Raw genomic sequence first — 27,833 nt, forward strand, 5'->3', positions numbered from 1 at the left:
CCCTAAACTGACATACCATGTGCTGTCATCGAGACGCGGCTAACGCGGCACATCTTGTGAAATGATATGTTCATAATTCTGTGTTAGGGAAGATGTCTAGTTAGGGGGGGAAATGGTTCAGCTAAAGTAATAATAATCGAACAAATTGAGGAAGGTGTCCTAAAACGTTAGAGGAAAAGCCCTGGTACAGTTGGGGTGAGGATGACCACGGGTTAGGTAAGCACTTTGGGAAGCCGAGGTCTGCTCGATAACGGAGAACTGGAGGACAATCGTCTGCATGAAGAAATCAAGCACAAAATATGAAGAACGGGGTATTTCATAAGACTCGACTGTATCTTTCCCAACGCCCTTTGCAGGCAATAATGGGCATGACAGGCTAAGATGTCCTTTCCCATATAAATGGGGACTCTTTGCAAGTCCAAAGTGTTAAAGTTCTCTAAACAATGAATTAAATGCAAACCCGGGTGAAATATTTATTTACTTTGCCAAAAGTGAGAATATGGTTTTGTTAAAGAGATCTGACAGAAGTAACATGGTGTTTGATGCAGGAGAGCTGACAGCGGCATGGAGTGAGCGCTGATTATCCTGAAGACACTGTCAGCTAGGATTGATTTCCACTTTCTCCGTTTATGTAACGGTTCCTGTAATACAGCTGACCCCAAATCACGTTACCTTGTCATTTCTCTGCATGGATCAAGAAGAGATGAGCTGAAAATAGCTAGGCACTGACCTTGAACTTGCCAGAAAAGTGAGAAGTGACAGTGGGGGATTTTCAGCGTGCGGTCCCCGCACAAAGGCGCGGGCGGCTGCTCTGCAGTTGCAGCAGCACAAGGGGGCAGAGCAGCACTAGAGATTACAGGTGAAGCAGCTGATGCTACAGGAGCGCAAGTCTGTGCCAAACGGTTTGGCCTCCCCCCCCCTCCCCCTTAAAAACTGGGGAGATGCTGGCTAGAAGAGCTGCTGACTCCAAAACGTTAATGCTTCCATCGTCTGTCGCTTGAAAATATGATTGTTTGAAGCGATGCTTAATATTGAAAGACCTTCCTAGCTGAAGGCATTGCTAGGAAGTTTTGCATCCTCTCTATGAATATCTCCCCGTCGTTTACGTAGCATCTAGTGAAAGAATGAAGCAATTTTATTATCGTTAATAGAGTTGTCTACAATTTGGGGGACGTTTGACAATATCAATGCATTCTTCAAAGCCTGCAAATCCCTTTGAGTTTCACAGAAAGCAAGGTGTAAATATTTAAAAAATATTTTTAAGCTGATAGGACAAACTAAAAAAGGGTAAGAAAAAATTAAAGACTTCTTTTTCTTCAGATGTGGCATTTCTCTCTGTTGCAATATATATCTTGAGGGGAAAAAAAAGAAAACTTGGTTGTGAAAAAATTATTTAATTTACCGTCTAAAAACCATGCTCCACTTCTTTTGTTTCATATTTTCTTTTCATCTGTGCTTGCCTCTTAACAGCCCTTTTTGTCTTTGATGCTGGCAGTAGCTGTGGAGACATGAGATGCCAGTGCTGGCTCTTTTCAAGGATCTGGTGGTTTGGGGTGTCACCACATGTTGCGAGAGCTTGGGGCAGGACCAGGAACCCGGTACTCACCCTGTAAGATGTCTGGCCAGACTTGCCACCTTCATTGGGCGACACCACGGCATGTGTGCCTGCTGGAAAAGCGATGACGGGCAGTCCAGCCCAGACCTTGGTCTTCTGCCTAACCAGTTGGTGGTTCCCTTAAACGTGATCCTTTCCCTCAAGGGAATATCAGATGCTGTTCCTGCAGCGCAGGGCGGTTTGACTGCTCTTCCCTTCAATCTAATGCTACCTACTGTTCACCTGCATTGTTAGGTATCTTTGGAAAAAGAAAATATTATTGCATTTTTTTTCCACCAGTGAATCCCTTTTTTAATTCAAGACACTTAGGGAAGTAAACCATGGCTTCCCAAACTGATAGAAAAGCAGATAAAGAAACACTCAGAAAATATCTTCTAGGGAAGTGTTAGTAGCTCTTCAGTAAACACAGGGAAATGCAAGGGGTAAATACGCGTTTCTTCTTTTGAAATTATTGGTTTTACTGTAATCTATGGAACACCAGTAGAACCTTATGGTAATATCAATTTTTGGCCACATCACACAAGATGTGATGTCTTCTTTAAGAGCAGGGTACAGGTGCAGACTGAGGTTACTGTTTCTTAGTGGTAACTGGTGACTGGAGCTGTGTAACCGACAAGAATTTAGAAGAAAAAAGGAAAAAAATGACCTCTCCCTTTCATTCTTTCTATCAAAAATGTGCAAAAATTATGAATTTGATGCTAAATGAGGTGAATTGTAGCAACTCCAAATGTTTCTCTCCTTTGTTTTAGTTTGTTCAGAACCAAAGGACAATTGTGGGGTTGAATCAAGTGCTTGTAGCTCAAAACTTGCTTGTTCCAAAACTCTGCAAAATGAAGCCTTTGAGCTGTCCTGGTGAGGAAACTAAGCAGACTAAGAAAACTTAGACATGAGGTTTTAACTAAACAGAACCCCCTGAATATTATTGTCTGTAATTTAACGTCTAGTTCAAATTGAAATGATCCCAGTTCTTTTGTATCATTTTCATTATTTCATAGTCCATTACACATCCTTGGGTTTTTTTGCTAGCAGGAAAAACTTATTTCCTGCATCTGTTCTGAATGTGCTTCTCAGGCTTCCATTTTTTCTGCTATTTTATCCTTTAAACAGTGGCACTCAAATATATAAACATGGTAATGACACTGAAGTTACTACCCTGATGCTAAATGTCCCAACGCACTATAAAGCTACACCTCTTTGCTTCAGGAGTGAGACAGCAACATGCCATGATGTTAGAGAGATATTTTGTACATGTAATATTTCGGTTGGCTTCCATGATAGCCTTCTGTTTTATTTATGTGTTGCAACCAAGCGGAGAAGGAGCTGGCCTGGAATTTGCCATGTTTCCCTTGGTCCCAGCTTGGACATTGGCCTGCCAAGAGATTTTGAGTCCTTTCTTCTGTTTCTCTACGTGTAAAATGGGACTGGGGATGATGCATATTTCCTTTGCACACATTACAGAGTCTGCCTCAGAGCTGGGTCGACTGTTATGTTTCAATCATGCTCATTACATAGATAATTATATTCTCATCATATTAACTCTATTAATTGAAATAGAATTATTCCACAATTATGCTAGTGTAACTGAGAGGTGAACTTGGCCCCAGGTCCTGTACGTTTTCCTTATCTATATTCTCTGTGCTTAACTCTTTCGCTATTTTTCATCAAAAAAGGCTTGTTTTGGCTTTGTCATTAATCAGTTTTGTTCCCTTGATTCTATACCCACGTGCTTTTTAGCAGCATTAGGTTTCTCTGAGGGCTTTCATGTTTTATAGTGTATATTTCAAAAAGTACGCTTAAAAGTATTGTTTAAAAGAGTATCTTTGGCAATATGTGTCAGTGCACACCATGACAAAGAACATAAGCTGTGGAATTAAATTCCTCTCACACTATCTTTATTAAGTATTGTATTACGTCTAAATTGTGGCATCTAACACGTTTTCTTTCAAAATGCTGTAAGATTTGAAATATGTAGGTACTGAAACTGAGATGATATCAAACTTCCCATAGCTAGTCTTGGGCACCTGACCTGCATAGTTTCCCACAGGGGAAAAGTAAGCTCTATTTCTTTAAATTTCCAATGAGAAGGGACATGTGTCTCCTTGCATTGAGTTACATTATATCATATCATGTGACAAAAAGTGACCCAATGCAACATGACAGGAGAGGTAAAAAACTAGGGTTTTTTTTGTTTGTTTTATTACTGCAGTGAAATAATTGCGCTACTGATGCAATGAAAGGGGGATCAAATTATTTTGTGCATGCCCTAAATACATGTGCTATTGCACAATGTACGGACGTGCTTACTAAATGTTGTTTAATGCACTGAGAAGAGGTTTTAAAACAGACAGTAGAGTGTCCTTGTTAGGCAACATGCCTATTCTTAGCCAAATACTCGACAGCAGCATTCTCCTGCCCTAAATCAGATCAAATTCCCTTTGAAGTCAGGTTTGATTTTTTTTCAGGAGCAATAAGTGCAGGATCCGGTCCAGTCATGTTAACGTGGTAATATTTTATTTTCTGTTTGATTTCTTGTTGATTTCCTTAATGGAAATAGGTCTTGACCATCTGTGATTTTGTGTTTATGGATACGCAGGCATACATACACTGCGGTTTCACAGCCACGGCAAGGCTGGAATTCAAACCTTCCCCTTCAAAGGGCCCAAGACCCTACACCTTGAGAGAACAAAGGAGCTTCATTGTTCGGTATACAGACTGTAGAAAAAAAAATAGTTGTATTTCGGAGACCAATACTACAATTTTATATTTGTTACTTGAGGACAGTACTGAAAATGCCTAAACTTTAGAAACATTTATGCCTTTCTTTTCATGATTATTGACTATCTGAGCCGCCACGTATTCTGACAGTTACAGTAAAAAGTTGCATTTAAGAGTACAGCCAAAACCCAAATAAAGCAAAAATATGTTATCCTTTCCAGTCTCTGAATCTTCCCTCAGTTTTAGAATAAAATTTGAAAGATTGTGAAATACCCTATCCCATTTTCCCTTACTTCCCCCCACCCTGTAGAGCTCTGCAAGGAAGATTGTTTTCCTGGATATTTCATCCATGGCCAGAACTGGAAGTACTGCAGCTGTGATGAGCGAATCTGTTCTCATGACATCTCTAGCCCCAAGGCAGGTAGAAAACCCAGACAGGCATCCAAACTTTTGTGTGTTTATTTGGACCAAACCTGGGTTTTGGACCAAATGAGCTTCACATCAGCAGTTCTGTCATCCTTAAGAGCTCATTCTTCTTGATTGTGGTCCTGAAGTTAGACTCTTACTTTATAACCTCATTACACAAAAAAACCCAATGTTTAAAAATTAAAGTGCCAGGTGCCAACTCTTTTCAGTAGTTGGCTACTTCAACTTTGAGCTTTCCATTTTTTATCAGCAAATGATAAACTGAAAATTCAGTGTTCCCAGTTTAGATCTTTCTCAAAATTAAAGTGTAAATCTAAAATGGCCACCTGTAAGCACTAAAACCTGAAGACATTTGGACACAAGTTAAACAAATTGTTTAAAAAACTGCCAATTGGTTGCATCAGGTTTTAAGAATAACTTTGCAGGGAAGATCCAAAATTTGCGTTTTAACATTTTCAGGCCTGATTTTCTTTTTTGAGGGGGGTGATTTTTTTTTTTTTTAATCAAGAAATTGAAGAGCTGGGAAAAGAAATAACATGACTGTAGATAAACTGTTGCAGAAGAATAAGGGTGATACCATCTTGAATATCTCAAAAGCATGGGAAAGGCTGGGGCAACGGGCTGATGATTGTGAAAAGCATGGAGCAAGTAGGGAGCTGAGGGATTTAGAGGCAGGTGGGCTAGAAGAAATGAGGTGGCAAACGTGAACTTGTTGCAGCTGCTGTGGGCCCTGGCTGGAGGAAGGGTCGTGCTTCTGGCCTGCAGTGCTGGTGCTTTGCTGGCAGCCTGGGAAAAAGCTCCTCATCCATTTTGTGGTTTAGCTGAAAGCTATGCAATGCACGTCCAGGTAGGTGTGGACTTCTGCATACAGTGGTTTCAGGAAAATCTTTAATTGCACTCAATTTGGCTGAAACTCCTAATCCTCCAGTCTTGTGGGTTGTATGATTTTTGCGATGATCTAAACAAGAGAGACATCCTAGTATACTCTGAGCACATTATGTGCCCATGTACCGCCAGTTCCTTAAAAAACTGCCATCGTTTTCCAATAATCTCTTTTGGTTTTATTTTTATTCTTCATGTAACTTCTTTCATGGTTTTATGGCAGATGAGCCTGATTACATGAAAGTTTACCTTTAAAATACTTCCCATTTATCACGCAGTTTCCTTACCTAGAAAATCCAGGCACAGCCACTGCTAATGTTTGATAAGATTTGTACCTGGTAGATTCTAAATTACATTAATGCATAAAGCCAGTGATGCCAGGCTCCCTATTGTTACAGTTATTAAAGCTGTAACTGAAATGATATCTTTCATATTGATCTTCAGCTAGCAGCTCTTATCCAGAAGCTTTGTTTCACATTAAAGACACTAATGATTGTCTCCACAAAATGAGCAGCTTAATAGTTAGAAAAAGTTAAATGGAAAAAAGAAAAAAAAACTTTGATAGCCACCTTTGATAGCTCTTCATTCCAACATCTCTCGTAGCCACAAAGTGCAAGCCAAGCATTAATAGACCTTTTAATAAAATGACTTAAAAGAAATCAATGGGATTTCTCACAAAGCCTAATTTCCAGCAAGATACATTATTTAAATGTTTGTATTCCTTCTGAACAGCTCATGTCCTCCCATAGCTGCCAGAGTTTTTCCTGGAATTTCTCAGGGTGTTTTCCTAGGGTCTTCACTCTTTATTTTCATGGATCTAGATTTGATTTATTACTTTATTGAAACTTTTTTAAAAATGGAGAAAAAATAAGTCCCGTACTCTTCCAAGGCTGGCAAAATTCCCTGTAGACAGAGAGACAACAGCAAAGTGTTTATTTGTGGGGCAGGGGGGGCAGTCAAGTTACTAACTAAGAGCCGTTTTGAGCAGTCACAGGTGCTTTGGTTCCTTCATGGACTGTAAGAAATCTTTCTCTTTCTTTACCTTCAGGGGAAACTGGTCTATCCTACCAGTACAGCTCTCCAGCTGCAATTGTGATAAATGTATCTGCAAGACAGGAGGCTTTGACTTAGGCTGGAGTTTGTGGGTGAGGAGAATATTATTGCACTTGCTTTTTTTCCCTGGGACTTTTGGGTAGGTTTTCTGTTAGTTTTTACTTTGCTTGTTTGTTTTGGCTTAGGGTGAGGAGCAGCTGCTGGATTTCTTTTTGTATTTGACTAGATTTTCTTTTTTTTTTCCCCATTTTTGTCTATGGCAGACAGAGTGCAACATAGGTGTTTTCCATGAGATCATGTAGTGTAATAAGAGAAATACATGTGAAACCTTTATGTTCTCTGAGCTTGTTTATTGTACTTGATATGTGACGTGTATTTATTTAAAAACTGATATCAAAGGGAAAGACTTTTTTTTTGACGACCAGCAGCAAACCCAGAAATCGTTCTATTGGGGACAACCAGGTCATATTTATTATTTTGCATAAACAGAGGTATAGTATGCTGGCAAGGTAGAATATAAGGTATCAAATTAATTTGCACTACTATAAACTGTAGTTCAACAGAGATGGTACCTTATGCGTTTGCTGTGGGATGGCTTTTCCCTGATAAGCTCTTGTCAGTCCACGGTAATGATTAAGTCAAATACTTCATACATTAAATGTTCATATAAGAAATCATGGGGGTGAAAAGAGAGAGAGCGAAGGGAAAGGAAAGAGGATCCTGTTGGTGAAAAAAACTGCCACAAAACAACCATAGAAAAGAGTGGACTATGCAGAGGTCTGCAGCTACAAAATATTTCCCTCTTCTCTCAATATCGCGTGGGCTTTCAACCCTTATTTCTGCTGCATTTTTCCCAGGCTCCAGTGGAAGAGCCTGGATTAAGCTAATGCAGGGACATGTTTTGGCCGCTTATTATTTATTACAATTTTAGTTCCAGGTTTCAAAAACAATTAGGGAAACTGCTTAATAGGAAAATGACTCTAATTACTTGTTAATTGAGGTTATCTGCTTCACATTATTCAAAACGTAAATTGTGTTGACACTTGTACCCAGATATGATTACTTAATAAACAGACTGAAAATGTATCGTGAATGCACGCACCCCCAAAAAAGAGACATTTTATTTTTCAACTCTGGTTTGCTCATCTGAAAGATGTTAAAAAAAAATATATAATTTACATTAAGCTCAGTTATAGCTTGTTAGTTCAAAAACATAAATGATATGCTTCAAATAGTGAAAAGATGAAGTACTGAAATTTAAAAGTGAAAGGGTTTATTAAGCTTACATGTAATATGTTCAGGTAAAGTTTACAGACAAAAGAAACAGGGTCACATAAAGTATGCTGTTACCTCCTGAATAAATAATTTAGCTGATAAATCAAGTATCTGGATCCAAATAAAATACCATAATTAATATTTGTCATATTAGTGTTTGCTCTTGTGTTTGATTTTGGGGATCTACAGAAAGAGGAGGAGTGCTATTTTTTAAAAAAATAAACTCATCTGGGGATGAGAGAGACAGGGTTCTGAACAAGATTATATTTTCGAGAATAAAAATGAAGTGTCCCCTTTTCCTTATACATTAGTGTGCTCTGGGACCTCTACTTTTTTACAGAAATATACAGTCCCTATTTTTTAAAAAGTCTTAGGCCATGAGTTAGATTTCATAGTAACTGATTGACTGATGACATATAAGACCATGATTCCATATGACGGAAATCTGTGTATTTGCCAGCCACGTCAGTATGGGTAGGAGCAACCATATTAAAGTATTGTTTTTGGTTTGTTTTTTTTTTAATTTTATTTCTGTGGAAATGTACGTTGCAAACATCATAATTTCCTTAGGAAAACAAAAATGTTTATTACAGAAAAAAAATCAATAAGAAAAGATGAAAGGTAATATTTTTGTTCTAAAGACATAACTAACAAACCTGTTGAGAAGAGAGAGGTTTCACGTGTGTTTCACCTTGAAATTTCCCTGTTTGAAATGAGAGAAAGGCCTTAGTTCAGGCAGAGAAGCCGTGAATTCAGCCTTGGGGTCCATTTCTGTGTCTTAGACTCGGGACTATCAATTGCTAAGGCATTTTTGGAAACGTGAACCCCCACAAGCTACGGTGGTCAGGCAAAGAAAAGGGGAAGACAGGAGAATGGGGGGGGACTGGAAAAAAGTTAATGTTTCAGATAAAAGAGGGCTGATTGATTGCACAATTCACGGGATTATTTATTCCTTACCATGCAAGCATAACTCTTCCACCTTGAATTCTTTGGACGTGTATTTTCCTTAGCTAAATACCTTTTTAAGGCATTTTCTATACAAATACTATTACTCTCTTCTACTTCAGACTTTGCCAAGAAATGAGGGAAAGTTGCAAAGCCCACAAGGATGGAAGTTTTAGAGCTGTGTTTGTGCCCATTAATTTTCTCTTCTATGATATTTTCCCATTTTCCCTCTGTTTGACATTGAGCCTGAGCTTTGTTCCTGACTTTGTAGCCTATGGCAGTGGAACAGGGAGATGAGACATCACAGAGATGTAGAGCACACATAAAAAGAGAAGATGTGTAAAAACTGAAATGACATGGCAGCTGAAGCAGCTTGTTGCTCAGCTTGGTTGCATGTTTGAGTGGAGAAAGCGAGGTAAATTGTGATATGTAAGAGAATAACACTCGACAGGGTGTATGGTTGTAAGGTATATGGATGCTCAATCATGTGGTGAGGCAGAAGGCTAAAGGACAAGCGCCTTCAGTATCCGCACAGTCTGTAGATATCCCTATGACCTACAAAACAGAGGGTGTTAGGCTCAGGAAAATATCACTTACAAAGCATATGCAAGCAATTTTAAGAAAAGAAAAGTCCATCTATACCATTTGACTACCTCTTAATCTTTCAGTAGTTATTAAAAGAATAAAATTTAGGGAAAAAAATCAGCATCACATGCTTCTGTGTGCATTTACACCATAAATAGATGAATTCTCACAGTAGTATATACGCAAACAACCATTTCTACTTCCCACTGGTTATACTTAGGCACCTATTAGAGTTACATGTGCCTTTATGATAATTTTTCTGAACATTTACAACCACCACCATATCTGTGCCTGAATGGGTTTGTGTAATAGATCTGACAATCTTAAAATCTGGAATAGGGTTTTTTAGGTCAGCCTCCATTTACAACATTTTGGATATTTGAGGTGGGAAGAGAATGGCCCTTTGTATACAGACATTAGAACATGTTAAGATTTTTATTCAGAGCATTGTTTAAATTTTGTTACTTCTAGAGCCACGTAGAAAATAGTTTGCAGGTTAGTTTCTATGGCAATGTGTAATACATTACTGAAGAAATTATGATTTAGGGGGATTTATCTTCTATTGTGTTCCACTTTAACACACGCACGTGTTTAAACCTGCAAGAAGATATAAGCAGATATTTTAAAAATCAGCATGACGCAGTATGCCAGCTTGCTTCTGCCTTTCTGAATGTATGTGCACCCATATAAATGAGACAAATTATCCCTTTTTTGATTTGGCAACTTTCCTTACAGATAAATAGACGATTGTATAACATACAGTGCACTGCAAAATGAACTACATTATTTTAGCCTGTAGAAATTATAGATTCCAGGTAGTTTTGTTCTTTCTATAAGACAACGTGCCGTGCATTCACCATTTTATGTCCATAGTCACTGCATCTAGGTAGTGACAAACTGAGATATATTGACTAATTGACTGGTTTTTGTAATGGCACCCATTATAGAGATAGACAGGCCCTTTACACAGTGAAAAGCAGCCAAATGCTAAACAGTGTATAAAATCTTCCCTGTAATAAACTTCACCCAGATATTGTATTGCTGAGGGGAATCCTGAAAGCACTGTGGTGCTGGACCTAAACGATGCTTTTACTCCGTCCCGGAGTTTTCCCAATTCTTTAAGTTCTGAACTCTGTGCACAGGAATAATGTCTAGAATCTTGTTTTATCTCGAATTTAAATATCTTAATGCCAGCACTTTTACAGGCACACTGTTAAGGTGATGCAGCTGTTAATAGTGATGCAGGAAAGACAGGAACAGTCAATAAATATTTGTGGGGGTTTGTTTGTTTGTTTTAAAATCAGGCGTGATTTGCTTACAAGAAACCAATGATGAAATTTCCACACTATTAATGACTAATGTTGAATGGCACCTACCAGTGATGCTAATTTTAGAAAAATTAGCAAAATTTGGCAAAATTTTAGGAAATGTAAATAAATGTCATGCTAGAGCCTTAAAGAGCTTTCTGGGGTGGTCCTTGCCTGTCGATTTTAATCTCAAGTAAATATCAGATCACCATCGAAATTACAAAAGGTTCAAAAAGGCCAATCATTGTGCCAATACTCAAAAAGGGAAAATGGCATGACTCAGAAAATTTTATAGGCAGATTAACCTAACGGAGTATTGGGTCAACTAATAGAAAAATTATTGCAGGATTTAATTAAAAAAAAAAAGTTAAGAACATCATTGATGTCAATCATCGTAACTGAATAAAAAACAGATTTTAAAAACCCCAACAAAACAACATTATTTTTTGATGCAAGTCTCGTTGAAAAAGGCAGCCATATTTGTGAAGCATAGTGAAAGTTTGTAAGTCACTCGACTTAATAGTATGTGACATTCTGAATAAATATTAGCTATGTGCTGTATCAGTGAAGCACATGTTAAATGGATTAAGAACTGATTAATTTACACGTTTCGGAAAGTAGTCCCTGGGGAATCATCATCAACTGGGTGAATTTTTAGAGTTGTTCTCCAGGGACTAAGTAGTAAGCTTGACACTAATCACTCTTTTTATCCATGATATGGAAGTAAATAGAACAGTTCTAATAACATTTTAAAATAAAGCAAAGATTGATGGACTGGCAAATAGGTCTGGGAAAGGCGCTTGTGGAGAGTGATCTGGGTTGCTTAATGGCTGAAAGTGCATTTTAATTTACCCAAATATATGTATATATGGGAAACACAGGCCATGCTGTTCCCAGAACTAGGAACTGTATTCTGAGATTTTACTGCAAAACATAGCTCCTGTGGGTGTTTCAGTGTCAAAAAGTTTGAGCTGACCCTTGTGTGTGATAATGAAGAAGTGAGACACAAATGTTCACTTCTGTCAGTGGCACCGAGGAAAAGGAAACTAGAATAGTGATCCTAAAATAATGAAGATTATGCAAGGAAGAGGCAAAAAAAAAAAGTATTGGAGGTTAGGAAAATTATCTTGCCAATGAAGGACCTACAGACCTCAGCACGTTTAAATTACCCGAAAGAAATTGAAAGGCAATTGATTTCCTACTTACCTACATTAAGGGACAACATTGGGCACCAAACGGTTCTTTAATGTAGCAGAAAAAGGCAATACAAGATGAAATGTCTGGAAGTTGGAACCCCCCCAAAATAAAATGAGTGTTACAGTACATTTTGCAAAGACTAGTGGGAAACTATCGAGAGAATTGGTAAATTCATCATTTTTTCATGGCTTCAAATAAGAAATGGATCCCTTCCAGGGAGATATCAAACAGAAATTTCCTAGGCTAAGTCCAGCGCAGTTTGGATAAAATATTTATATAAACATTTCTATAAACAGTGCCATCTTGACTCCTCATGCGTGTCAAGGGGTGGAGAACCAAAAAGATGCAGTGGCAGGTGCTATTTGAAAGTTTTCATTGGACTGGGGATGAAAGAGGAAGAAACCCAGCGCATAAGTGATAAATCAAAGCCCTTTCCCCTCCATTATGTGATGTGTGTGACTTCGCTGACAGTGTGGTATATATGTATGTACGGCATGGTATATATGCACTGAAATATATTCTCAAAGTTCTGTTTTCATGTACCACCAAAGCTTCTAATAACATTTGACTCATTTGTTTTCTTGAGGTGTCTTTCTTCTCTTTTTTTTTTTTTTTTTTTTATAAGGTCGATGACTTCTCTGGCAGTGCACCCAGAGCAAGTACTGCCTTTATACACTGCCCACATTTTGGATGGCAGTGGATAATTCTTGTTTTGTTTTCTATTATATGTGAGGTAGGTGACTTCTCTATCACAACAGAATGAGGAAAATCAAATCAGGGGCAATTTCCAGCCTGTCTAGACGCTTCAGAAGTTTCAAACAGGATAATTCCATTTCTTCTTTTCTTTATCCGCTGTATTAGCGTTATGTGGTTTGCTGTCAGTGTAATGCCACAAGAGTAAACCCAGGAGAATCAGTGTGCTTGGATCAGAAATATGCACTTCCCTCTCCTACACGTTCTCTTCAGTACATGGACCAATTTGTGGAGTGAGCACAAAAGGAAGTGTCGTATTATTTGAAATGTTTCTTTGTCTATGAAGGGCAAATAATGAAATAGTACTTAAGCAATATGGACAATAGCATTTTGCAATTGTAGTTCTTACTTTGCCAAGGCACAAATGGATGACGCTTTTTCTTTTTTCTTTGTAACCTATGTGACAAAGAATCAAACCAAGAACCCTGAAGCCCAATACAAATTTGAAGAAATAATTTTGGTATTTAAAAAAACTCCAACAACCTGACCTTTGCATTATAGTACTTCTACTGTGTCAGCAGATTTTGGCAAAAGTGCTAGGATAATAATTTTGTGTGAGATGAAGGAAAATTGCAAGTGGAGAATCCCAGAGCTGGGTAACAATATTAGCAACCACCACTGTCCTACCTGGTTTGCTGCAAGGTTGTGATTAAATAGAAAACTGAGAAATCTCAGTGGAAGAGTGAAGAAAAGTTAAGCTATTAAATATTTTCATTCTTTTCCTAGCAGAATATAGTGATGTAAAATAGAATAGGAAGGAGTCATCCTGCTAATTGACCTTTGCAAAATCACCCATTTGCTTAAAAAGCTAGTTGAAGTAGATCAGTTATTATTTTGATTACTCTATTTCTTTCATGTTAGTGTTTATAATAGCACCTGGGAAAATCTGTTTGAAAACTTTGCTTCATTCTTCTGCTGCGTATGCACTTTGGTCCTCTGAACAATGCTAATAAGCAATACTGACTTTTTTTTTTTTTTAAGAGATTACAGGTCATGATGATATGAGAGACTAATATGAGCCATCAAGGGTGGGGGAAAAAAAGCATTCACAAGCTTACTCAGGTTATTAGTGCAAAGGGAAGGGGGAGCAGGTGGCAAGTTAGATGGCCATCTAGATATTACCAATCTGACAGGTATCCAAGTGGTTTTGTGTTACAGTCTCTAATTTTGATCTCTGAATAGTTTTTAATAAGATTTAGCTATGGGGTTTTCAGTCGTGACCTGAGTTAGGTGATGTTCCTTCCAATCACATTAAAAATGTACTTTGTGAAAATTCCTGTACTGACAAAAGCAAAGGACTTTCCATTGTAAAAGCCAATGTTTTACCTCTGCATTGCCTGGAATCGGCAGCATAAAAGTTAGAATGGAGGTAGTCTTAGTGGTTTTTTCCCTTCAGCTTAAAGAAACTGAACTAAGCTTGGAAGCCAAAATTGTTTTTATTCAGGTTCTTTGGTTTTTGTTAGTGGACGTTCATAGTGACTTTTTTTGGCTTGTGCTCCTTATAAATGTAATTTCGTTCTGGAGCCAGGACTTTTTCGGCACTGCTCCTGTGAAACTTGGACACAACGATTTGACAATATGTCCAGACCAAAACAGATCAAGTAGTCACACATGACTGATTCGGCGGAGCATGCTCAAAGACAAGACTGATGTCTCTGCGCAGCAAACAATTCTCTAGGGTAGGGACAGCGCGTTCAAATCCAGTCACCCCAGAGTAAACACTAAGTTAGACACAGCTTAAATGTGCCTGCGAGCACAAGCTTCCACTGCTGACTAGATGAGAGCCCCAAGCCAGGCTGCAGATCCAGCCATGCCGTAGCTTTTATATCTCTTTTCAGCCTGCTAGCCAGCGTTCATAATTGTTAGAGAAGTATTGGGGTGCACTCAGCAAGGGGAAGGGGGAGAAAAAAGAGAAAAACGCTTGTTAGAATAATTTTGTGAATATGTTTCATGGGTATTTGCAACTCATTTTATTAATTTTCCATGAGTGTTTGTAAGTGTGATAGTTTGTTCGCCAGAGTGTTGGCAGAAAGGAGGAGTCCTGGAAGACTCCGTTGGAAATATTCTCCATTGCAGAGGTCTCTGATTTTCCTCTCCCTCCTTCTTTTAAAAGTTTCGGTCATCTAATCAAAGAGCAGAAAATATAGTGTGTAACTTTTCATACAGTGTATGAAGGACAGCTAAAGAACTATGAATGGTCTGTAAAAATACCATGGGGTTTATATGCACATATAAAGTTGTTAAAATAATTTTGATTTAAAATGTTAATAAAATATATTCTTTTGGAATAGTTAACAAAAATATTCATTTGTTAAGTAGCTTATTATTTTAAAGTAATAAAATTAGTATTATGTGTTGATTTGCTGTTAATCAAACTATATTTGGGAAGAAAATGATATTTTAATTTTGTTACTGCTTTGTCTTACAATATCTGCAACAAGATTGGCTTTTGGACTCAAAAAAACAGACAGAAGTTTTTCTTCTCTACTAATTTTTATAAAAAGACTCCCTTGTTACCAAGTAGTCAGTTCTCAGTTATTATTTCAAAGGGCAATGACACAAATTAAAATGAAACTTTATTAAAAAGACTTTTTTACTATCCACCTTTACTGGTGCCACTGTTTACCATGGGATATTTTATGCAGCATGGTATATATGGAATGTGCATTGAGAGTAAACAATTTTAGACAGGTCTGGGTTTGATTCATACTGCTTTCGGTATGATCTGCCTTCGATTTTTATACACCGTGGCCACTGAGTGATGTGCGGTGCCCAAGGTAGTTTTAAGCTAAGCTGGGTCTCAGAAGCAGGCTAGCCTGGCAAGCAGTATACACTAGGCTGTGCTCTGGTTCACGTGGCCACGGCTATGCTTGCTCTGATGCTTGAGCCAGTTTGTTTCAGGTTAGCCTGGGTATCCCTCCACTGCCATTGACAATGTAGAGCATATTCTTACACAAGAATCTCTGCAATTTCCTTGTATCGTTCCATTTGGTGTCCCCCCCCCCAGTATATTCCCCCTCCCTTTGTACTTCTGGCACATCTACGTCCACAGGTGTTATTAAGTGTAGGGTAGCATGTGGTGTCCATGCTTCAGTGCTATCGCAGAGGAAGGACTTCCTACAGGAAAAAAAATGATCACTTTCAGTATTTTGCAGGCTGCCCATCTAAGCCCATCATTGCCTGGCATCTACACACTAAGGGCAAGGATCCAGCGAACTTGTGAGTGGGCACCATGCCATCTGAACAGATGGGCATGGAAGTAGGCAGCCAGTAGACCATGTATGTGCATCAACTGTGGGTGTTGAGGGCAAGATTCCCAGTGGAGAATGTCCAAACAGCTGTCTGGCCTGAGCCAACATGCCTACGACCAAGCAAAAGTGCCATCCCTAAATCCTGCTGAGTTGGATTAACCTTCAAAAATAAAAATTGCTTCTGCAGTAGCATAAGGTGAGTTTTTGGCTTGTTTAAATCCGAGAGAAAGAATTAGGTAGGCAGGATAAAGAGATGCACTAACGTAGAGTCCACTAGAGAGGACTGTGTGTTTGTCTAGGAATATTAATAATATTTTATATAAGGGTATTTATATGGTATACAGTAACTGATGACTTGCAGGAGTGTGACATCAATGTTAATTATGCTCTTTCTGTTAAGATGGTCCTTTCAGGAGAGACCGAGCTTTTGAGTGCATTTTGATGGTAGTGTATGTGCTGGATGTGATTTTTGTAAAGGCAATTCTTTTGGATTTTTTTTCACATTTACTTACTAAGTTTTAATGTGTGCTTTTTTTCTTTTTCTTTTTTTTTTTTTTTCCCCCTTTTCCCTCACCCTGAGAATACTGTTCTGGGGTGCAATTTCAGATCAGAGTAGGTGACACAGTTTGCTCTCATAGCTGAGTTCTCACATTTATTGTCTTTATTTTTCTAAGATCCAGAGGGGACGTGAAAAGATAATCTATCATTACTCTTTGTCTGTATTAACTTTGATTTTTACCTTTTATAGACATAACATCAAAGAACACATTTTTGCAGACATAGATGTCAAAGACTACTGAAATACTGATGTCTATTGAGTTTTTGTTCCTGCTGTTTTTACTCCTTATTTCCTCTATCATTGGTGTACTACTCATCTGTAATTTTACCAAAGCACCTGCAGTAGTTAAGATTAATATATTCTAATATCATGGTGAACCAAAAGTAACAACTGCATTATGAATAGAAAAATCTGAATAGGCAACTTATCAATATATTTTATTTTATAATATATATTTTTATGTATGGCTAGATGAATACTCTCACAGTGTGCACGTTGCTGTATTTTGTTACATATTACAGGCTGCAACAGAAAAGGCTAGTACAAATATATAAAAAGCCTCACTTTAAATGTTCTTTTCTTGAATCAATGAGTATTGTATTTACTACAATTAAAGCATATTGAGACCATGTTCCAGTTTGATTTCTGGGTGGAAACCCCGACGATTAGAGGCAACACAGCTGTTGTTCCCTTTGTGATAGTTTGATCCCCAGGTACGCGAATCTGAGCGACCCGCAGTCGAATTTAGAGCAGTTTTAGGATTTCTCAAACTTATATGGGTGGTAAGAACCTTTTGTGGCTGTCTCCTCTTCCACATATGGTTTTGGCAGATCTCCTGCTCCTGAAAAGGCTAAAAATGAAGCCAACTACATCAGCTGGGACTCCCTCAAAGCAAGGATCAATTGGACAAATTTCAAAGTCCATTTGAGTAGCTAGAGAGGAACAAAAGGGCTCCCACTCTGGGGAAAATCTGCTCCTGGGAAACAGCAAGCCATTAATGGAGAAAAGTGCCTAGTGCCTGATGTAGGTTTATCCTTGGAGTTAAAATATTAGCCCAAATTGCATACCTCAAATTTGGAGCATCCCTCCAGCAATTTTGGGAAAGAAGGTGACATAGTTTCAAACAGACCATGCTTTCTAATCAAACTCATGGTTATTTATTCTCTGATCACAGAGAATCCATTCATCTTAACACTGGCTGAAATTTAAACTAGGATCTGAGTAATTATTTTACTCTTATTTCACGAATGAAACAGCTGAATAAATCGAGATACTCCTGCAGTAAAAGTGCCACGGTGCTTGTCTGCAGCAAGTTCTGAAACCAGGGAACATGCCCACGTGATTAAATTGCCTTGATATAAAATACCTACCTTCACAGGCTCGAATACGAAGGAGGACCCTCACACTGTGGGAAAGGTCTATAGGATTCTGATTTATAAGGGAGCAAGAGGTCAAGGGAAGCAAAACCATTATCATTATTTTCACAGACTCTGGAGATCTGAACTGAATATAGAGGGCAGTGTGCTCAAAGGGAGACATGCAGGGGGAATGAAACACAATCCTGCTTGCTTTTTTTTTCCCCCACTGACTTCAGTCTGCAGATTCTGCTGAGAGTATGTCACATGTAACAAACTCAAGCCTGTAAGGACTGTGAAGTGGTTTTCTTATTAAATGATGCATAGAGAGATTATCTGGTCTGTAGCCAGCGCACAAAAGCTCCATCCATGCAAGTTCCTATTCCCGAGCAAAGCGTTTGGTCACCTGCGTAGTAACGAGTTTTTGGGGGCCTGGGGATGGAGCTGGAGGGTGAGGGGCAAATGAGGGCTGGTGGGGGAAGGACTGAAAATGCACTTTGTGCCTCTCTCTCCTTGCAAGCCTTAGGAAAAAAAAAAATCCAGCGAGAGCTAATGTCACATTACACTGCCTTGTAGTCTCCGTTACCTTTTCTTCTGAAGAAATCTCTTTGGGACAAGCAAGGAGGAGGAGAAAAAAAAAAAACCCATGTGGTTTTAACACAGCCCTCTGGAGGGTGGTGTTAGGAGGGCTCCAGAGCAAGCCCAGGGCACCAGTGGCCGTGGCTGCGGGCAGAGAGCCCGCTGGGACACGGGGAGCTTTCACTGGGGCTGAACGGGGTCTTCTGCTGAGCTATCGCAGAGCTCTAATGCACCAAGAGCACCCCGATCAGCGGGGTGGGGAAGGGGGTTGCTCCTGCTGTTTCTTGACAGCCTCCATTTCTTGAGGATGGACCGAAACCCCTTATTTGCTCAGATGACAAAGGAGCATCTCCGCGTGGGGAGCCCCATGGGATTTTCTCGTGCCTTCCGCAGCAGAAGAGAAACCATATCACAGCAGAGCTGTTTCCAAATAATTTCTGTAGATAATGATGGACTTGTCATACTGCCCGAGACTGGATCTTTAAAACAGAACAAATCACTTCAAGCACGGCAGTGAGTGAAATGTTACAGGATTTTCCTTTCTCTTGCCATTGCCTAGGTGTCTTTCAAGGGATGGGGCCATTAAGAAATGCTACAATACATTTCTGTTAAGTTTCTCTATCTAAGCAATTATGAGCTGTCACTGCAGTATGGAAGTGACTGGAAACGAAATGACCACAGATCACTAAATCAGGTATCACCCTCCTTCTCTGTTGAGGGAATGGTTTTTACAAAAGTTTATGTGACTAGTTTGTACTTTTATTGCAAACTTTCAAGCTGCCACCAGTAAGTTCGATCCTAAAAAGAATGGAGTGTTCTGGCCCCGATCCAGAAAAACACTTAAGCCCATTGCAGAGTGCTTTGCTGGATCAGGTCCAGAGCGGAGCAACGTGCAGTAGTAGGGGTTCAACAGGAGGGGCTTTCTCTCTTTTTTGGGTGTTTATAAAAAGAATCTCCACATACATGATTGCAGTGTGGGTAGGATGAATCTAAACAATAGTTAGACCCCTAAAAAGAAAGGTCAAAGCATGAACAGCGTGACAATTATTTTGATAGAAATCAAAACAAAACCTCCATGAGAACCTTCTCCTTGGTGGAGCAGTACGGTGATTGATGGACAAAACAGCAGGTAGATGTCATCCCGGGGTTTCTCATCCAAAGCAGAGCTCTGCTGCACCAGGTGCTGCTTGTTTGAGCAAACTATGGTTTTCCCAGGCTACTTGTAGGTGACGTTTGTGTGTAAATAAGCTGTGGTGAATAACTTATTTGATAATAATGGAAACCACTTAGAAATGTCTTACAATTATCTTAATTATTTAGGGATACAAGCGAATTCAGAATGGTCTTGCAGGAAATAATTGTCTGTACTTTGCACTAGAGCACGCTGTCTGGGCCTTTTGAGAAATGCTAGTTGGTTTTGTTAGGTTTGGTTGAAATCAAAAAGAAGTATGCTGCTTCTCGTTGACTAGATGAATTAGGTCAGAAATATGCTTGTAATGGGAAATAAAATCCAAATCAGTCCTCCTAGTCTCTTTTTAAATCAACGCCATGCTATTTGAAGAGAACAGCAATGAGTTAGTCGTGATGAATTCCCACAAAAAGAGGGAGAATTTAAAGAACAAATGGGAACACAGAAAGAAATGAAATTAACATCAGGTTATTGTATTTTACTTCATCAATGTTAAAACAGCAGTTGTCAGATGGTTGTCCCTTCACGCCGGGATACCAGGCATATGTAATGGAGGCTTTGCCTTTGTAGAAAGGATGATGACGGATTAGTGCTTAGATGCTGGAATAACTCTGGTAGGAGATGGATACCCTTTAGCTAAGGGAAGGGGGGGGGCTGCTGAGGCTGAATTTAACAAAACCAGACTTGCCCACAGACTTGCAAGCGCTCGCAGAGTGGATTTTTAATGCTGCAGGTGACATTGTTGCTGACTGAAGAATGTTCATCAAATCAGAAAACTGCTGATAAGCTGCCTTTCCCAAAAAGGGATCTCACGAACTTCTGTAAATCTCTGCCTTTCATCGTTCCCTGGGAGGTGAGGTAGAGGACTTGTGACAGATATTATTTAGGTTTTTCTTCAGTAGATTAGTGTAATCGAATGGAGCTATAGAGGGGAAGAAAAAAAAAAATCTCAAAACATCTCCTTTATTGTCTATCTATTAAAAACTGAATGAAAGAATGAAAAATAATTGAGCCTATATTTCCCTTTGCGCATATTTTGGTACACCACTGAAAATTGTGAGTATATTAAAACATGAGTACACTGACTACTGTCACCCAGGTTCTGCTAAGAACATTTTAACATTGAACTGAATATATTGTAAAGGAAGGGATATGACTAACTCATTCAGCACTATTTGCAAAATACATTTAAGACCAAATTTGTGTAAGGTCTGTTGGAGTTTTATAAAATCAGTCTTAAAGAATATATTGCCTCTGTTATTGCTGAGTTTTTTCAAGCTGTTTTGATTCACTCTTTAAAAATTCTACTTCTAAACCAAAAGGCTGATTGAAATGAGTAAGAACTTTTTTGAAGTTTCCATTAATTCCATCTGTAAGCCAAATATTTGGGGTGTTTTTCCAGAAAAGCTTAATCTTGGCTTACATAGCTCTGGATTTTGGTTGTATTTCTGTAACTAGATTCAGACTTTGGAGCTTCAGGACTTTCTTGTGTGAGATTACTTTGTAGCCCAGCAACGAGCAATATAATTTCTTTTATTTTTGCCCTATAAGAGAAACACCTTTTTAGCAAAAGTATCACATTAAATAATCAGGTAGGTCTATTCTTTCTCCTTGTACACATGCAGTTTTTCTTAATATTTCTGCTTTGCATACAGCAAAGAGATTTTTAAAGAACATAATATCATCCATAACTGGAATTTAATTTTTTTTTTTCTCTTGTCATACTTCCTGGAAATCTTACTATTGTCTTTTTATTACACTACCACTAATAATTTGCTAGTAAATTTGCTACTGAAATAGTATTTTTTTACTATCTCCTTTCTTTGTTTGGTTGTGGACAGATTTAGTGCTTCTGAATATTCTTTTTAGCATGTATCAAATGTGAACATTTCTTTTGCTAATGCTCTGATCGCTGAACCAAAGCAGACCAAAAGCTCTGATCGGTGCTGTACACTTCACAAAGTTGCATATAGGGCCCCCAACAGACACGTATGATTCCTGGAGAGAGCAGCTGAATGTTAAAATAGATACTGTGGAGTGGTGGTGTGTCTTGTTATTTAATTTGGATGAGTGAAGAATATATTTTAGAAAGCATCGCTGGGCAATATGCTCTGTTGTATGTTAAGGAATAATTAGAATGGGGGATCTGGGTAAGAAAGACTTGCTATGATCTAGACCTGAATAGTTTATTTATATGTCTTGAGCACTATAGAACCTTCAGAGTTGTTGAACAGTAAAGATAAAGAAAAAGATTAAATTGAATTAATTTACTTTGAATTTATATATACATGCCTCTGCCTGCATTAATATTAAGTTCCATCCAAAATATAAATAGAAAGACTGTAATCTTAGAAGTTCTCTCAATAGCATCAGCAAATCATTCTTGTTTACCCTACATGCTAATAAAACAGGAACATGACACTCCTGAAAACAAGATTGCAAAATACAGAAAATGTGGTCTGACATTTTTTTTCTCCCCAAAGGAGGGACTGCCACTAACTAAAGTATTTCTTATGAAAGCTCGATTGCTTAAGATGCAGAATATTAAGAGAGAAAAACACTTTAGGACACAGCCATGTCACCAGCTGTTACTCACCCTTAATGAAATTGTTAAGTGATATTCTTCATAAATAGGTCAGAGAAACTTTTGAATTGTGCAGATTGTTTTATCTCTTTCTTTGAAATGTTTGTATTAAATTTAGAACTGGTAATTCGTTAAGCTCATTAGCTCTGACTTAGGAGAGTAGAGCAATATCTAGGATATAGATTTCAAGGCTTAAAAATGTTAGTGCTTACAAATAAACATGAAAGCAATGTGTGGAGAAAAAATATGGGATCATAATATGTTTAACTGTTTTTTGAGTGTGGCCCTCTGGATTAATTAAGAACACTTTCTATATTCAGACAGTTGAATATAAACAGAATACATTATGACTTTTGGTTAACTCTGTTTTAATAGGGAAAAAGAGAATTCATTATGATGAATACAGTGGAAACTAGTTGAGACTATATTTTGTTGTTTGCTTTTTGGCTTCAGTTAAAAGAGGAGATAATCACCGAATTTTACAAAAGCCCAACTCCAAATTATATTATTATTGATTGACATTGAATATAAACAGTAAAAGTTTTTAATATATATATATTTATACACACACACGCACACTCTTTTGGGTGACCTGTTCTTTGTTACAGATTTGTAAGGAAGTAAAATGCTGTTGAGCTCTGCCAAATGCTTGATTTGTGATGAAACTTTCATTTAGTCTTAATAATTTCTGGTATAATGTAACAATTTTCCAGAGTTAAGTCACAGATGGTTATACTGGCTTCCTTCTAAAAAATTAGGGAAATGGAGGAAATCAAGGACTCAGTACTTGGGAACAGTTGTGGAATCAGAGTCCAGCATTGCTGTAGCCTTCCAGTCATGGAGATTTTAGAAATAGCCTTTAAAGCAGTTTAAACATGCCAGATATATTATGTGTTTTTTCCCAATTATTTTCTGGTTTCTTCATTGACTTGCTTTGTGGCCTTGTGGTTATAATTAGCATCTTTCCTATTTCTGTAAAATGGGTTGAAGAGTACCTAACCAGTTAAGCAATTTTTGAGATTCCTGATGGAAAAGTAATAAATTAAAATTATTATTATCAGCTGGTTAATTTTTAGGTAAATTCCCGATGTGACATCACAAAGAAACACATTTATACCAGAAATGTTTAGAGTTCAGTAGCTGTTCGTTTCAAATACACAGGGCTCAGAGGAACACCAGTTTTCACAGAAGTGCAGTACTGCATGAAACCAGGTTTCCGAAACTCCATCCAATGCATGCATGTCCAATAATTAAATGTGTTGGTCCATCTTTACCTGCATGTATTTGAAACCTCTCTGAATTTAAATCCTTGATTTTTTTTTTCTTTTTTTTTAGGTAAATCGTCATAGAAGAAATCATTCCCAACATAATTTAACGCTTACAGACATCATTAGTACACAGGACCACACGGTAAACGATTGCTCTATAGAACTGATACATCACTCTTATTTTAAATGTTTATAATGTAAATGTTACACACACTTTACTAAAGAATAAATACATGAAGCTTTGGATGCCTCAAGATATTAAGGGATTTGAGTGACTGATTAATCAATAAAAAGAATAATTTTAGAAGGTACAAAGCAATTTATATAGCTTGACTTTGCTGTTAATTTGGTTGTACTAGACTGATGTTTCATCAGTATTAATACTTGGTGTAAAGGAATGCGACCATGTCTTTGTCCTGTCTGCCCATATTAAGGTGTTTTTAATACTAATATCAATTTTTATAAGTAAAAGAGATCACAAAATTTAACAAAATTTTCCTTGACATTAAAAGAATCTAGAGGGAATGAGAAGCATAAAGGTTTTTCTATTAAAAGAAAATGAATATGCAAATACAGATTCATCAAAGAAATGTTGATATCAGTGGTACTTTTACCTATGCAAACTTTTTAGGATTAGGTAGGTTCAGAACCTTTGAATTCTTCTAATTAAGAAAATTTTAGAACCTATATATGATATAGCGATAATTACTTTTTCTTATAGTTTCTAATACTGTTAGCTCATGAGTCTTTTTTTTACTTAGAAACTCAAATATTTACACGTACATACTCTTATCTTTAATATTCTTCTAATAAGAAAATTAAAAAAAAAACAAAAACCAAAACTCCACACAATAATTCCATTTTCTTATTTCTATGCTAATTCTTCCGGGCATTTTGGATCATTTTCTCAACCTTCTATATGTTGAAAAGGTGCAGGAAGGGCAGCAGCTTAACAACAACTGATGATATTTATTGAGACAGAAACAACAGAGCATATCATTAGGATATATTTGGTATTCTTTTAAATGTGATATCATCCATTTGCAGAAATATTGTAAATGGATCCTGAGCTGTCTTGGAAGTATTTTCTTGAAAACATGTAGGACAGAAAAGGGGATATTAACAGATGTTAAACAAGGGCAATATAGCACTCCAAACAGAGGTTATAAAAATATTGGGGTCATCCTAGAAATCTTTTTATTTGTCTTTGTAGTAAAGTTGTTTTGTAATGCCATAAATGCCCTTTATACTAATTACAGAGAAAACTCTGCACATTATCAATTAATGAAGACCATGATAATTTTTTTAAAGACAGCACCTGAACTAATTCAATTAAAGCAATATATATGAAAGTTACTTTGCTTAGCACTGAGAAGTCTCATATTAACTGAAGATCTTGTATTTTTCAACTGTTTAATTTTGGGCTGTTTAATTTAAAACAAATAGCGGATTTGAGCTATGTAATTTAGATCAGGATATCTTATGTGCCCAACATTTTTTAGTGGATTTGATATTCTAGCTCAAGACAATTATAAGGAAAATAAGACTGACCAGCAATATTTTCATCTGGAAGCACACCCAATTTTTGACTTCCCAAAATGTGTGAATAGAGGTGATTCAGATCTGATGTTGAAAATCGTATTTGCCTTTAGTTTCGGATTGTTTAAAATAACAGTTTGGGAAGGGTGGTTGGTAAACTTTGAAAGCATGAGATTTTGGGTTTGATTCAGAGAAGCAATCAACAGCTTGAATGGTTAGCCAATGCTCCTCCCAATTTCTGTTTCCAGATGGATAGAAACATTAAAAAAAAAAAAAATAACCTTTCTCATATGTTGTTGGCATCGCTGGCCCTGGCCAAGCACCAGAAGTTTTGTGCTACAAAAATGAAGGGTTAGAAGGGGAAGAAAAATATCAAAAGATGTAAAGTAAGTTTAATTAAAAAAAAAAAAAAAGTAGGTGGAGATGAGGACTAAGTCTTATTTTAGCCCTAATAATTCATCCATCCATAACTAGGTAAATAGTGACATGACTTTGCATAATAATCTCTACATACTTTCTTTCTGGGTTTTCTATGGCAATGATATGCATGACAGGAATCTGCATGAGATATGTACAAATTATAGAAAATGCACACACTAATCCTCGCGTAGCCATTTGAGAATGTCACCTAAATCATTGTCTGCAGACCTACAAACCTTTTCATAGGTACAAACACATATGTACACCGTATATATTTCCTTATGTGCTGTATACCAGCAACAGACAAAATCTAAGGAAATAGTTAAACGTATTATAGTCTTAATATCATGATATTTTGTATAATCAAAACAACAGATATGTTTGATTTAGAAATCCTTATGTTGCATGTTAAAGCATGTTTTATTGCTATTTAATGGTTTTGCAGACAGCAAAATTCTATTGAAATTGTTACAAAATCGCCTTGTGACACAATTTACTATAAAAATCATGTGGAGTTACAATATCCTGGTCAGGCACTGACTCAGTAGTGTTTGAAAGGGAAAACAGACCCACTCTGAATTACAATTTTGTTTCTTTTCCCATTAGTGACACAGTTGGGACATCCTTAGCTAATGAGATCTGATGAGATGGCAGGTCAATGGGTTTGGCTGAAGACCAGTCGTCTTGTTTTGATTGGTTTTTAATTTTTAAATATAAATTTACATAGCCAAAAAAAAAAAAACCCTTTCCCAAATTGTGTATCACAGCTATACAAGGGATATTTCAGCAGATCATAGAGAACCAAGCGTCTGCAAGGGCCTCTGGCTTAAGGAAAGTCTGTGCAGAGATGCAGAGGAGCACAAATTAAGAGGGAGAAATGAAAGCAAAAGACCAAGCCTAGGACTTGCTTCTAGTATCCCAAAACTCAAGTGCAACCTTGATACCCTGCAACCAGGGTTGCAGCCTCCTGTATACCAGCAGAGTCCCTAGCCTGTTCTGGCGCTACAGAAAAGGGACCACGTTTCAGTGATAGCAATAGCAGAGTATGGGATCTACAAAGGTGATATCAGGCTGCTAATATCACATACTGTTTTTTATAGGTAGTAGCTGAGGTCTTTGCCTTTTGGGGTGTATTTTGGAAAATGCACAATACAGCTGTGCTTTCCCTTGTTTATTATTCTAGTTACAGATTGTATGTCGAGAACTGACAGAGCCTCTCAATTTGGTTTTCTGCACCATACTATGAGATAATTTAGTGCAGCTGGAAACTTGAAGACAAGTTCTCCCTGCACATGGATGCACACACTCCAGTGAAGTGTGACCTCTTAAGGGCTGTGAGGGGTGAGCTCATCTAAAAGACAGCACCATTTAAAAACATGATGCCTTTTAGCATCTGTCCTGGTTTCAGATGGGATAGAGTTAATTTTCTTCCTAGTAGCTTGTACACTGCTGTGTTTTGGATTTAGCATGAGAATAATGTTGATAACACACTGATGTTTTAGTTGTTGCTAAGTAGAATCATAGAATAGTTTGGGTTGGAAGGGACCTCTAAAGGTCATCTAGTCCAACCGCCCTGCCGTGGGCAGGGACATCTTCAACTAGATCAGCTTGCTCAGAGCCCCGTCCAACCTGACCTCGAACGTTTCCAGGGATGGGGCATCCACCACCTCTCTGGGCAACCTGGGCCAGTGTTTCACCACCCTCAGCGTAAACAATTTCTTCCTTATATCTGGTCTAAATCTACCCCCCTTTAGTTTCAAGCCATTCCCCCTTGTCCTGTCGCAACAGGCCCTGCTCAAAAGTTTGCCTCCATCTTTTTTGTAAGCCCCCTTGAAGTACTGATAGGCTGCAAGAAAGTCTCCCCAAAGCCTTCTCTTCTCCAGGCTGAACAACCCCAACTCTCTCAGCCTTTCTTCATAGCAGAGGTGTTCCATCCTCCTGATCATTTTTGTGATCCTCCTCTGGACCCACTCCAACAGGTCCGTGTCTGTCTTATGCTGAGGGCTCCAGAACTGGGAGTGTAAGCTAGTGCTTACACTAGTCAAGGACTTTTCAGCTTCCCATGCCCTGCCAGCGGGAGGCTGGGAGGGGGCACAGCCAGGACAGCTGACCCCACCTGACCAAAGGGATATCCCACACCATACGGCGTCATGCTCAGCATGTAAAGCTGGGGGAAGAAGGAGGAAGGGGGGGACATTTGGAGTGATGGTGTTTATCTTCCCAAGTCACCGTTACGCATGATGGAGCCCTGCTCTCCTGGGGATGGCTGAACACCTGCCTGCCCATGGGAAGCAGGGAATGAATTCCTTGTTTTGCTTTGCTTGCGTGCGCGGCTT

The 27,833-nt window shown here is 38.1% G+C and overlaps 1 protein-coding gene across 1 annotated transcript in view; it reads left to right on the forward strand.

Moving 5' to 3' along the window:
• Positions 1–27,833, forward strand: part of ARHGAP15 (Rho GTPase activating protein 15) — a 340,420-nt gene that overhangs the window by 23,267 nt on the left and 289,320 nt on the right. Inside the window, exon 3 of the mRNA XM_009318944.1 lies at positions 23,606–23,680. Within this exon, the coding sequence (XP_009317219.1) occupies positions 23,606–23,680 (75 nt within the window). The remainder of the gene's footprint in view (positions 1–23,605; positions 23,681–27,833) is intronic.

The sequence above is a fragment of the Pygoscelis adeliae genome, unplaced genomic scaffold (assembly GCF_000699105.1).
Source record: "Pygoscelis adeliae isolate BGI_AS28 unplaced genomic scaffold, ASM69910v1 Scaffold222, whole genome shotgun sequence".
NCBI lineage: Eukaryota > Metazoa > Chordata > Aves > Sphenisciformes > Spheniscidae > Pygoscelis > Pygoscelis adeliae.